The sequence below is a fragment of the Anopheles coustani genome, chromosome 2 (genome assembly GCF_943734705.1).
Source record: "Anopheles coustani chromosome 2, idAnoCousDA_361_x.2, whole genome shotgun sequence".
NCBI classification, from domain to species: Eukaryota; Metazoa; Arthropoda; class Insecta; order Diptera; family Culicidae; genus Anopheles; species Anopheles coustani.
The window spans coordinates 57,822,683-57,835,398 of record NC_071289.1 but is presented as its reverse complement, the minus strand read 5'-3'; the positions used below and the strand labels follow the sequence as shown (position 1 = coordinate 57,835,398).

The window sequence follows — 12,716 nt, the reverse complement described above, 5'->3', positions numbered from 1 at the left end:
AACAAAATACAATGAAAACATTGAATTTACTCCATTACATGCAACAGGCAAGGCACTTCCTTAAAACTGGCATGATTTATTTATTGTGCTTTAAATTTAGATTCAATTTAGCCTCCAACTAGCAATAGACAGCTTATTCCTACTCTAGGGACTTCTTTTCGATTTAATTTACCACAGCTTCTTTGGCAAGAAATGTAACAAAGATAAGAAGGATTATCTAATAAATATCCCCACTTTATGTTTCTCTAAAAAACTGCTTTCTTTTCACCATAGTAGAAAAGCTTGTCGATAATCGTTTGATCAGGCTAAATTGTGAGTGTGATCGATAAACGTGTGATAGCAATATTTTGCAACCACCTCAACATCACATAATCACACAGCTTGGCACCGGGCCGAATGAACCGGTCAGTAACTTTTCTCAGCTCATTTGAATCGCATGCCACACCTTCGTTAACCGCTCCGACGAACCGAACGAAAGGAAGCAGTGGGAAGAAAGTTATACCGGCGGAGAGTGAGTGGAGGCCAACTCGGTGACGGCCAGTTTGTGATTTCATACCGTACTAAATCGTATTACGTGCACACATTTTTGCATCAACAGTAACGAGATGTGACCGGCTTCGGAATATTGGAAAACGCCACCATCGGCGAATTTGTGGGCATTACATTGTCAGCATTCCATTTTGTTGTTTTCTACTTCGATTTGCCGTGGCGGTGTCCAGTTCCTGCTCATACGTGCATCTCCATTAGTTCCCGCCGAAGGTTAAATTGACGTCGTACTTTCCAGCCTCGAACACATCGTACGGTGTGAGGTCTTTGGGAATGGGCCAGATGCGATCCCGGAAGCTTGTAACATCCGGCAGCTTCCCGTAGAACGCCGCGTACTCGGGCACCGTGAAAAGGCAGTCCAGTCCGAGCAGGTATTCGAGCACGGTGATATCTGGCGTGTGCTCTTCGTAGTTTTCGTCCAGATATAGCGACTTGAAGGCAGATCCTGAAAGAAGAACGGTCCACCGTTAGCGAAGGCGGGCTATGGGTCAGAGGGTCTCTTGACACTTGCGCTCGTCGAGCTCTTCCTCGCGGACCATCTTGCACAGTCGGTACACCTTCACCAGGAACGCGTTGATCGTGTTCTGTGTCAGGCGTGGATCCTGCTGGTCCAGCTCCGTGCGTGGCAATTCGTTGAGGTAGTCGGACGCACGCCACACCAGTTTCCGGAAGAAGCGCTGGTTAATGTTGTTATACACCAGGACGACGCGGCTCGCCTCAAACAGGTCACTCGCCGCCAGGTGCTGCATGTACTCGCCGATCGTGTCCTCGGCGCTCTCTATCATGTGCACCGTGTAGCCATCGAAGTTAATCATCAACCCGAACAGTTTGATCTCGTTCGTCGTGTGCTCCTGTATCTCCTTGATCAGCTTCAGGAAGCGGTCACGCAACGTCATCCCGGTTACCTTTGGGTGCCGGCCGACGTAGACGATCCGCTGGAAGTAGCTCTTCCGTCCGGCACAGAGCATATTGTCCTTCACATGATCCGCCAGCGTGCGCCGGTTCTGGAACGAGGGCATCGCGCAGTCTTCCGACTTCTGCATGAAGTACGGCAGCGGTTTCTTCTTCTTGTCCGGCGTCCGGCCCGTCGATGGTGTGGACATCTTGATGGGAGATATCTTTCTATGGGGATCCGTTCGTTTTCAAATCGCTAATCACTTTTCTATCCTCTTTCGTTAACTTCTGACTGGCGTTTACCTTCGATGCAAGTAGCTTGTTAGTTGACAGGAAAGTGTTGCTATGTCGGGGTAAACTCAGCAAACCGTTGTCATGGCGCTTACTCGATGGTTCCATGCTTATGCGGTAACCAACGCGATTTCGGAGTAAGAAGCAACGTAAATACGGTAGCCACTGCTCGAGTCGTTTAATGCTCTTCGAGCCAATTCTACACCCCTCCCCCCTTCCATTCGACGGCCGCTTTGACGTAACACAGATAATTCCAGTCGTACACTCCGCGTGTGGAAGGTCTCAATTAAAGCAAGCATTATCCGTCACCTTTGGCGAACCAAACCAGAGGGTCGTGGCGGTTCGTCGTGCGAGCATTACCTCCACTATGAACTTCAAACCCACCGGTGCACCGACAAGCAAGTGCAGGAATGCAGAATGGCACCCGGTGCGGAGCGGTGTGGATGCCACCGCTGTTTCCTTCTAGTTGGTGTTTTTTTTGGCGCGTGCGAATGCGCACAAATTACGCGCATCTATTGTTTGTTTCGTGCCGTTCGTTGCTTTTTGCCAGCGGGGTTTTTGAGTACACTGATGGTGGCATGGATGACCCCAGGAAAGTGCTGCCGAAGAGCTGTTACTACTTACCGCCCGAGTTGCTGTACGCTTGAGGCGGTTGCTTGGAGTGTGCTACCAAACTGTGTTTCGATGTCTCGGACGATTGGGTTTTCTTTTCACGCCAACCTTGAACGGTGGAGTGGTGAGTGTTAATTCGATTAAACTCATCCACAGAACGAGGAGAGTCGAAACTTTTCTTTTTTTCTTTCGATGGAGATTTTAATTGAACAATGAGATTGTTTTTCTTTAATGCACTCTATACTTTCTTTCGTTATAAGAGAGCGAAAGAAATTAATCTTACTTTCAGTGCCAAAATTGACGACATGTCGAGTATCTGTTATGCAATTGTTTTGCAGTCCTTATAGGTGTCTTTTAACATTAACTTGTGGCAATTTTTTTATGTTATACGTTAAAACGTATCCATACAATAGTTCGCCAGACATTATGCAAATATTGATATTTTCAGCCAAAATAACCTACATGCAAAGATTTTTACCTAGTTTATACTTTCTATACTTCATTAGCTGCTTTTTTATAATTTTATTTTATTTCTTAAAATAATGGAGCTTTTACGGCAAAACTCGCTAAACATCATTCTGTTCATGCATAACATTGCTATAGGGGACAGTAGGATGTGTATCAAAATATCATCAACTGGAAAATATAATACAAGTTCATTAAACGAATGCCATTTTAAGATATATTTTCAGATCTTCTTAATAGTTGGGAAACTCTTTGCGGTTTTAAGAAGAGTGTTGAAAATGATACGTCGAAAATTTATAAATTTATTACAAAATCATTAATTAAATTAAACTTTTAAATTGGAAGTGAACATAAGTAAAGCTCTACTTATATTTTTATAACATGTATGTTTCAACCATAACCCATGATTTTGAAACTCAATTTATTCTCTATACTTGGTTTATTAACATGTCTTATCATAATATTTTTCCAATGTTTGTTTAAAACATTATTGTAGAACAACGTGTTGTTGTTAAAGCAGTTTATTTTCAGTTAACCAGAATATAAAATCAATGCAACTACTGTTGTTGAATATATTTATGAACTTTACATCGCAAAAAATCCCTGTAATCACATTATCGAGCCGAAGAATCTTATTTTACCGTTTCGTTGATCGTACTTCGACAACTTTTTCATGTTAATTCTTTACCTCAACACGATGAAGCGATAGATTATTATTAGACGCCTTTTATGTTTCGCTTCGACTGTCTAAGAGAAGAAATATTCGCATACCTTCGCCTGCAAGCCAATTTTGCAGCTGACTTTGGCAAACATTTATGCAATACCACACCGGGGGAGGCTCTCAAAATTGCAACGCTTATGAATATTCAAGAATCGATTAGTACTGCACTTTTTCGGTTCCGGAACCGTGTGCGCCGTTCGGTTTTGGTGCCGAGCGGTGGAGTGTGAGTGATGCATGATGTGCATTATTTTCCGACCCACTCGATGGCGCCCTATGGTTCCATGGTGCCAATTATACACCCGCGCAGACAGGAACTCCTTCGGTGCGGCTTTGGCAAACATGGTAAGTGTTTGAGGAAAGGAACGGAGGTACCGTTTGGTAGTAGGTTTAGTTTCCCGGATGCTTAGGAGGATCTTTTAGGCAGGTGGAACTCACTATGCCATTCCCTTCGACCAGGTGAACATGTGTATCTGGATTATTCATACTTTCACATCCTCTCCCGTTGTTAGATTATCCGCTCGAAGTGGAAAGCGTTTGTTTTCCCTTTCGGTACGCTTGTCGCATAAAGTGTTCGTCACATGGGACGACGCAACGATCCGATAAGCAAATGTAGTCATTTTTTCTTCTATTTGAATATTCCCAGGCTTGGCGCAACTACAATGCACCATGGGAAGGAGCGATAGTGATCGAAAGAAAGTAATTGAGGGAAGAGACTCACTGGTGGATGGTTTGGCCCGCGGAACCATCGGAACCGGAATAGAGCGATCGACAGGAAGGCAGGGAGTGGCGAAGAAGAGAGGGTAAGAGAGGGAAAAATAAGCAAATCCCGGAAAAGCGCGCCACGATTCGTTCGGCAGAAGTTCCCCATACGGTGTGCAGTCAAGTGCAAGTGCAAGTGCATCGAAAAGGCAATGCACAAATTCAACTAGTCAACGAGTTTCCCGGGCTCGTCGGTAGATGGGTTAGTCAGGCTCGGGTTGTGTCTGGAGGAGTTGACAGTGAAAGTTCCTACGGACGATTTATGCGGCACTACCCGGGGGCGGGGGAGCGGGGAAGATAAGAGAGAGAAAGAGAGAGAGAGAAAAAATCTACTAGAGATGAAAAAGAAGCTGAACCTGAACCGGCCTATGGTTCGCATCGAGTCGCGCGTAGGACCGGATTTGCCGTGAGCAGATATGTGATAAATATGCTGTTCATGCTCAACAGGAGGCCCCCGAACCTCTTCCCGGCAGGGATGCTGGTGACAACTCCGCACCTTTCTCCCCAATGTCATCGTTTCTTTAATGTCATTTTAAAAAACGGCCTTTTTGGCACCGACCGGCCACTTTTTCCCATCTTCGGCCGAATCGGTCCGCACCGAGGCCGGTTCGAAAGGCCAAACGGGGCTCGCGCGAAAACGTGTCGAACAGGAAATCCTTAAAAATAAAATACACATCTTGTGCATCTGAATGGTAGTGGAATCACGTGAATCAGCCCCGACGAAGGTGGGTTGGAGGGAAAATCCGGTCCCGGTAATCTCGCCGAGGAGACGCTGCTGGCTGATGAATTTCTATGTTTTTTTCCCCTCCATTCGAAATATGTATTACAGCATCGTGTCAATTCCGATTGCATCAAACCCCTGGCAATCGGAATTGAGGTGTCGGCGTGACGGGATGATCCGGTTTTGTGGTTTTTACTTCCGAACGGCGGACGTGAGACGCGCTATTGCGCTTCCTATTGCGCTGCCCCGGATTGCTCTCACGATGTGCGTAATGTGTGTAATCAAATATTGTAAGGTTGCGTCGGTTTCATTGCCTCGGGAAGGCAAAGGAGATTTTCTTATTGCCCGCGCACGCTTGGTGGAGCCGATGGGTTGGGTTCGATCGAAACGGCCAGTTTTCCCAGCAATGGATTTCTCTTTAAGGACGGCTCTTGGTCGGTGTTACTAATAGTGCGAGCGCGCGCCGTCAGCTGTCAATTAATTAAACGTTAAGACGTGCAACCATGCAGTATGGACTCGACCACCTCGGCGTGTGTCAGTTCCAGGGTAGCTAATTTTCAATTTTGCCATATTATGCCTAACCCCGTGGATGGCGGGTCAAAGACTTCACTGTGGCCAGTTTAGTTTTTTTTTCTAGTTCGGAATGAAATAGCGATGTCTTTCGAAACCCAATCCCACTCCGCCTTCTCAATGCACCGCGGCATGGGGGGTTCCCTGCCGGTCAAGAAGAACGTCGAAATCTCGTCGAAATTTGCTCCTTTCTCTTTTGGGTGAGAAGCTAAGGTGTTAAAGAACGTTGGTCTCATGTTTTTTCAGGTCTTGTTTTTGAGGGTGTGATTCAGTAATTGCGCCACACACGAGAAAGGTTCGCTACGATTGAGTTTTTTTTTCTGCCACAATATGGAACGATCATTGACCAGATCCGTCCGGCGATCGAGTTTGACCATGGTCGCCTCAAATAAAGCACCCGATAGCAGTCAGTTACCGTTTTTTTTTCTGCCCTCCGGAAAACGGAATGTCGGTCAAATCGGGCGGATTTGAGATCGATTGTTCAGGCGGGAGGATAGACAGCCACGGCTGCCGACGGCGCCAAGCAGTTCAAGGTTTCGTCAGGTTCCGGCCAGGGCAGTTGGTTTCGATTTTGTTTTTTTTTCGGTTTTCCTCAGCTCCATACACAAATTAAACGGACAGCCAAATGAAATTGCGCGGGTTGGGCAGCAGTGCATTGCATAACCGTACGAACTAAAGGTCGGCGGCCAGCCGTGGGCTTAACCGATGACTTTGACTTTGGCACGCACCTTTGGCATGGAGAGCTGGAGAGTCTGGAGAGGAAGTAAACAATATCCAAATGGGGGTTGCCGATTGTTGGATTATCCGATTGTTTGTTCGAGATACTTTAAATTGGATTATTGGTTTGGTTTCTTCAACAATGAATCTTGTAATCTTGCGCTTTTCCATATTCGAGTGACTCATGGTCGTATTGCATAGATTGTTGCTTATCCTTAAGAGAAATCTTAATCCTTTGAAGGTTGCCACTCTTTGAATATGAGGACAATAGAAGAGGACGGGATTTGAAACACGATCGAAAATTTGCATTTTTCCTAATCCGCTTGCTCGTAACCCAAATATTTCGGGCATACCACTGATATGCAAATGGGCAGAAATCCAACCTGATTTAATAAACAATGTAACGCTTTTCGGGCACGCAATGAGCCGTGTTATTCGTTTACGTTATTGCACTTACGGTAATGGGTAGGTTCGCTAATAGAATTGTAGCAACATCTGTCTGGACGTAAATCACGCGTGCCTATGTTGTGCCGGGCCGTTTGATGCCGCCTCGTAAAACCCGTCTAACGGCTCGCTTGCTCCCAAACGCATGCTTCCGTTTTGTAACGAGCCGCGGGACGACGGGAAAAGCACGCCGTGCAGACTCGTTATGACTGTTCAGCGGGTTCACACGGACGGAAACTGGCGATGAGTCGCGGGCCGCGCACGCCACCACCAGACCACCATCACTCCACACTGCCGTGGAGTCGCGTGACGACGGTCGGGAGCAGGAAAAGAAATGGATCGCGAAATGGAAGCGCAAAAAAAAACAACACGGTTTAAAAACGAAAGCGAACCGCGCGAGAATGGCGGAACGGGCGACCACAACATCAGCTCCCATCATCGACCGCGGGGGATCATCACCATCGTCGTCATACCTTTTCGGGGCATTACGTCACAAGGCGAGCGTGAAATCGGGGTGAAGGGGGAAGCCCGACCGACCGGCACGCGGAAAGCGATGTTAAAACAAAAACTGGACCAAAAGAGGCTGAATGCGAGCGAAAACCGCGAACGAATCGATTCACTGGCGGTAAGATGGTTGAGTAGGGCTCACGGTTAAGAGCGTGTGTGTGTGTGTGTGTGTGTGTGAGTATGTCCCATAACGATGATCAAATGAGGATCGGAAACATAAACAACAAACGGCAGGCTCGCCTTAGCGATCATAAGCGAACTCCTCGATGACTCGGAACCCTTCACCGTGCGATTCGCGAATTCATTTCGATCGTGAAGGCTTTCGATTATGATCATGCCGATTCGGGTTTAGTGTCTTGTGCAGATCGTTTAGTGAAGTGTCCTGCAGGGCGGGCTGCACCTCATTTACCACGCACACATACACACATACACATACACGCCGTGAGATCATTCGTCGATCTCTTTCGCATAATCTGTGCCCGGTACCCTACCGGTTCGTCGCTTTTGTTTTGGCATCGAAGTCTTTCGTATTTCTGCGAATGCAAGCGGGATGCCGAAAAGTGCGCGAAAGCGAAAGTAACCGGCATCGATCGTGCATTTCTGTGGCGTTTATTAATGAATGAACAGGCTTTCCCGAGACTGCGCGCGTGCACACACATACATACGCGCCTTCAACGATCCGGATCCGACCGTGGCTGGGTTAGAAGAACATTTGCAGAAACGAAATATTAATCGAATGTGGTCCCGCTGCGCGGAACATGGCCACTTTTGTTCAGACCTTGATTGCGAATTCATGTAGCCGACATTTGATGTTCCTCCCTTCGCACACCCCGCAGAGCTTCACTCCAGAGTCCAGTGGCCTTTTCGGGGATGGAAAACAATCAACCCCATCTGTTTGTTTAGAGTACCGGTGCAAATAGCACAGCAACATCTGTGTTGGGCATTCGCGTTCGGTAAGATTGACATAAGCTTCGTCCGCGATGACAATTGCATAAGGTTTGGTTCCTCTCACCGGTTTACCGTCGGCCTCGCAGCATAATTATCGTTCACTGCAAAACGATGCAAACAATCGGTAGCCCGACGGGTGACAATGGCAATGTGTCACGGTCTTCCGATCCGGTCCGGTTTGGGTGCGTGTTTGGGCGGCGTGAAACAATGCCTCGGTGCGTGGCGGTAGTGACCCACTGGAAGGACGGCCCTTAGCAGCCAGAACCCTTGGGGGTTGAGAAAATTCGGTGGGAAAATGATACGGTCAAAGTAATTCAAGCTGATTTCGAAGCTCAAGGTTGGGCTTGATTTGTTTTTATCCGCGTTGTACCATTTTTACTAATACCTTTTTTAATGGACAAACTGTACAGTGATGTCAAAGAAGATTTTTCTTTATTTCTTACTGATGGTTTTCATATTTTACGCCGTGCGTTTTTGCATTCAAAAGACAGGGTAGATATGGAACCCGGAAACGAAATGGAAGCCCCGCAATCATGAAAATGTGTGATGTACGGATGAAGTGTATGGTGCACATCTAATAACTTCACTTCGATAATGGATCCGAATGGATCACTTAACATCTCGAAGCAAAAAAAAAAATCACTTACAATCACAGAAAAAAACCCTTTTTAATCTATGTGGTAAGATACAGATAGAGTTAGGAAATACATTACATTGTTCCGTATTTTTTCTTTTGTCGTGTTATGAGAAGATTTACAATACACTGACCTCTTTTTTGATCCGCGCAACGTCCGACGTTAAATACAGTATCGTTGCGCAAAAGCAGGTTAAGATTCCGCGTGTCTTGAATATTTCAGTCAACACACCGCCGATCCAGCTGTAATGCGGCCAATATCATCCAACGGGAATGTTTTACCTTGTATGGCCGTTCAAAACTCGACCAGCTTCGAAAGGCGATTGCAAAGGAGCAAAACCATCGACCACCGTACTCGCTTCGTTCACATCTCGAGCAAGCAGGGAAAGCCTCGAAGGAATTCGAGCGTCCTTAGGTGGTCGAAAACCATTTCGGCTAGCGATACTGAACAAAAAATCAAACCGAGCCCGTTGAACCAGTTCTACCGCGCACGAGGCGTCATGTAAGAAAAACGTGACCAACATGCGCCATACTTGCCGTTCTGCCCGTTTGCCCTTTCACCATTTCTCAGTCGTTTCAACTTTTGCTCGAAAATCGTAAAAGTAAATGGGTGAATCGAACATCGGGCCGAAAATCGAACCAACCAGATGGGAAGGAAAACTCCTTCTGGAATTCGCAAAACACGATCGATAGTGAAACCGATCCAGATGGATCGGTTGGCATCCGTCGATGATTATCGCTATTGGGAGATAAAATGGAAAAGAAAAATCTCCTTTTGCGCGATCGAGAATGATGTTAATTATCAGCACGATCGATTTCTACCGCACGACTTGATCATGGCATCCAGCGTCTTAGAAAACACCGGCTACGGCGTAAAGTGTCCAACAATGTAGCCCACAATAGAGTAATTTTCCAGCATCTTTTTCCATCGCGCCAGAAGTTCGCGATAGCTCCCTTTCTTCGCGTCCCAATTTTCGCCGCACAAAGGCTCATCAGGTGGAAAAAGAGACTTGCATTTGATGATTATGACTATCGTGATTCTAATGGAACTCCTTTCGAATGTCTTTGTCATGACGTGGTGCACGAGGGAGCAACGGGCGGGCAGTTAAGTGATCCTCCCATTGCAACAGCTGCAATCGATAGCTATAATGATATTTTTTTTGTAAGCAATTGGCAAAGATTGCCGCTCGCTACCGATTTTCCGTCGCTACTTTCTTGTCCAGTCATCGATACTGGAATTATCGAGCAATCATTTCAATTTATTTGCTTTGCACTTTTGTATTCCTCCCGCGGTGATCGCGGGCGATTGAGATGTAGCGTGATTCATGTAAATTAAGTGTTTTTCTAAGAAAGAAAGTCTTGAACCCGGTTCAATTTAGTTTTATTAATTGACGAGAACTCTCACAAGGTACAATTTAACACAATAGTACAATAGCAGTTTGGTACAATAAATATAAAATTTATTTCAGTAAATAACAGTTAAACCGTTTTAAAATTTGAAGGGTTTCAAAGCAACATGTGTCATCCAACATCCATCTGCTAGCAAATGCACTCACACTCAATCTCTCTGTTTGTTATCGAACTCTTTCATACTTCTTGGGACTATGGCCTGCCAACTCCAACGTCGTTATGTCGTGCGCGTGGGCGCAACTAATTTACTCCAGCAACTAATTTGTCCTAGCAGCTTTTGATCGAACGAATGGAACGAATCAGCTCTACGCGAAATGTGGCGCCTATGCTCCAGCGCTAGGTAACGAGACTGCCATTTGACAGCGTGGGTAACTCCACAAAAGCTGGCGAACGACCGCCGGCAGGCCTCAACGATCATGTTTTCTATTTCTATACAATCTCAGTCGAGAGTTCGGGAGAATCACTAATGGTGACATACCTATTCGTTCACAAGACACAGGCAGTAAAGTTCGATTAAACTAATTATATTGAAGTCATTTTCGATCTGTATCTCATAGCAAATTGCGCTAAATAGTTTATGTTTCGCTTTGGATCGGTTTGATCATAACAATTTATTAAAGATTCCGATCGTAGTAAGATAAATATCAAACTGTAAATTCGCAATTTGTACAAACGAAAGTTTTTTTTTAAATTCGTCTTTACGCTGTTTTTGTGTTGAATGTGGTCCAGTTTTACCTCCGGTGACCTCAATGCAATGCATAAAACATTCACCAACTGGTTGAAAAGAGCATTCATCAGGTGGCACGTGGACGGGAAAAACAAACATTTTCTTAGCCTTAAAATAAACCCCGGTAGGCATTGCTTAACGGAGCGAAAATTTATCGACCACACGACAGCGACCATTCGCCGATCATTAGCAGATTTTTTGGATGCCCTTGAAGATAGGAAATGTACATTTTCTCCCCCCGCTTCGGCATCCATCATCCTCCAAGGAGCAACGCGCCGGACCGTAAAGGAGTCGGTGGTGCTTTATCTGCGGCGAAAGGGGCCAAGCGGGAAACGTCACTTTTCAAGAGCAACGCACATTTGTAAGTTATCGATCGAAGAGAGAACCGCACGGCGAAGACGTGTGAAAAGAGGTGGTGCGCATGTGCTATTGCATCATGTAGAGGTTGTTCGGGCACGGACGATGGAATTAGTTTTCCATTTCAAAGAGACTGCATTGGAGCGTTTAAATCGATCCGTTTGTGGAATGATATGCGTATTTCGACTCCCCCATGCTTCGAGGCGCATCGAAGACGCAAATGTTGCCTTTGAAAGGGCTCGGATCGAAGCATGAAGGCTAGCATTAAAGCGTGTGGCTTTTAATCGAAAGGCGTCAATCCATCTGCTACAATTAATGCTGCTCGCATTCGATCCATCAATTTCCATTCGATTCCGCGCAAGATGCCTGATATTAGAACTTGCCCAATTGCTTGGTAACGCTTTTAAACCGGGTTTTAAATTTCTTTACCATATGAATTCAATGCAGTACAGACTGATACAAAACAACAGTCACTTGTGACAGACTTTAAGTCACTACGAAAATTGAGATTCACTTTGATTTAATTTTTCATGCGTTGATCAGAGAATCTCCATCGCTTTAAAAAAGAGGAAAAGGGAACATGGGTAAACTTATGACCATGCATAATTATAAATAGTAAGATTTAAGTAGTTTTTTTTAAATATGCCTTCAATTTCTTTACTGTTGAGCCTTTTTTATGTGCACCTAATTATTTAATTTACTATAGAAGAAAACAAAACCTTTTGATTCTAGAATCTAGGGTAGAAATGTGTTGTTTAAATTAATGTATCTATTTGTCGACAAATATGTAGATTCGATCGCAGCGTTTGCCGATGAGATTGGCGATAAAACATCGGTTTGTCAAAGTAAATTATTCGCGAAAAAAAATCCGTTACTATGATCAACCGATGGAAAATGTCCGTTGTATCGATTAATACTGCAGGTCAAAGAAATTTAATCGAATTTCAAATTGTTGTTCATGTTCATGATATGGCGAGATTTGTTGAGAAGTTTCTTAAGGGAGTGAAGTCATGGTTCCCGCATTAGAGCAATATTCAGATATGCTAATATAGCAGTACCGTTTTTATTTTGGGTGTTTATCATTCTTTAAGATATGTAAAGTGGATGCACAGTCATTAGTATGAGAATGTCATTAACTCGATAATTCGTGCATTACTGCAAAGGTCACTGCTGCAGAAATTATTCATCACGTCAAGTATGATTCAAATCAATTTCCGGCGATGGTAATTACATATTAATTGTACATTGGAGAGGCTAATTACACTATCTTGACATTAGCGCGAGATCGGAAATGGGCTTGGCTGATGACATTAGAGTAAAGTATGCCGATGATTAATTTAAAGACTGTTGCTGATCATATTCCTGGAATGTTTAGTTTGTCTATAAATCGGAA

The 12,716-nt window shown here is 45.0% G+C and overlaps 1 protein-coding gene across 1 annotated transcript; it reads right to left on the bottom strand.

Annotated features, from left to right (window-relative positions):
- Window positions 1-743: 743 nt before the first annotated feature.
- On the bottom strand, window positions 744-1,649 carry LOC131264702 (uncharacterized). Its single transcript, XM_058266972.1, has 2 exons — window positions 1,058-1,649; window positions 744-991 (listed from the first exon to the last, which is right to left on the bottom strand). The coding sequence occupies exons 1-2, from the start codon at window positions 1,647-1,649 to the stop codon at window positions 744-746; spliced, it is 840 nt and encodes a 279-aa protein (XP_058122955.1).
- Between the last annotated feature and the right edge of the window lie 11,067 nt (window positions 1,650-12,716).

Bases quoted from the DNA above. Each gene is read 5' to 3' on its own strand.
- LOC131264702 (XM_058266972.1), bottom strand. From the start codon at position 1,649: ATGTCCACACCATCGACGGGCCGGACGCCGGACAAGAAGAAGAAACCG. The intron at 992-1,057 runs GCAAGTGTCAAG...TTCTTCTTTCAG, and splicing joins CGAGGAAGAGCTCGACGAGC to GATCTGCCTTCAAGTCGCTA.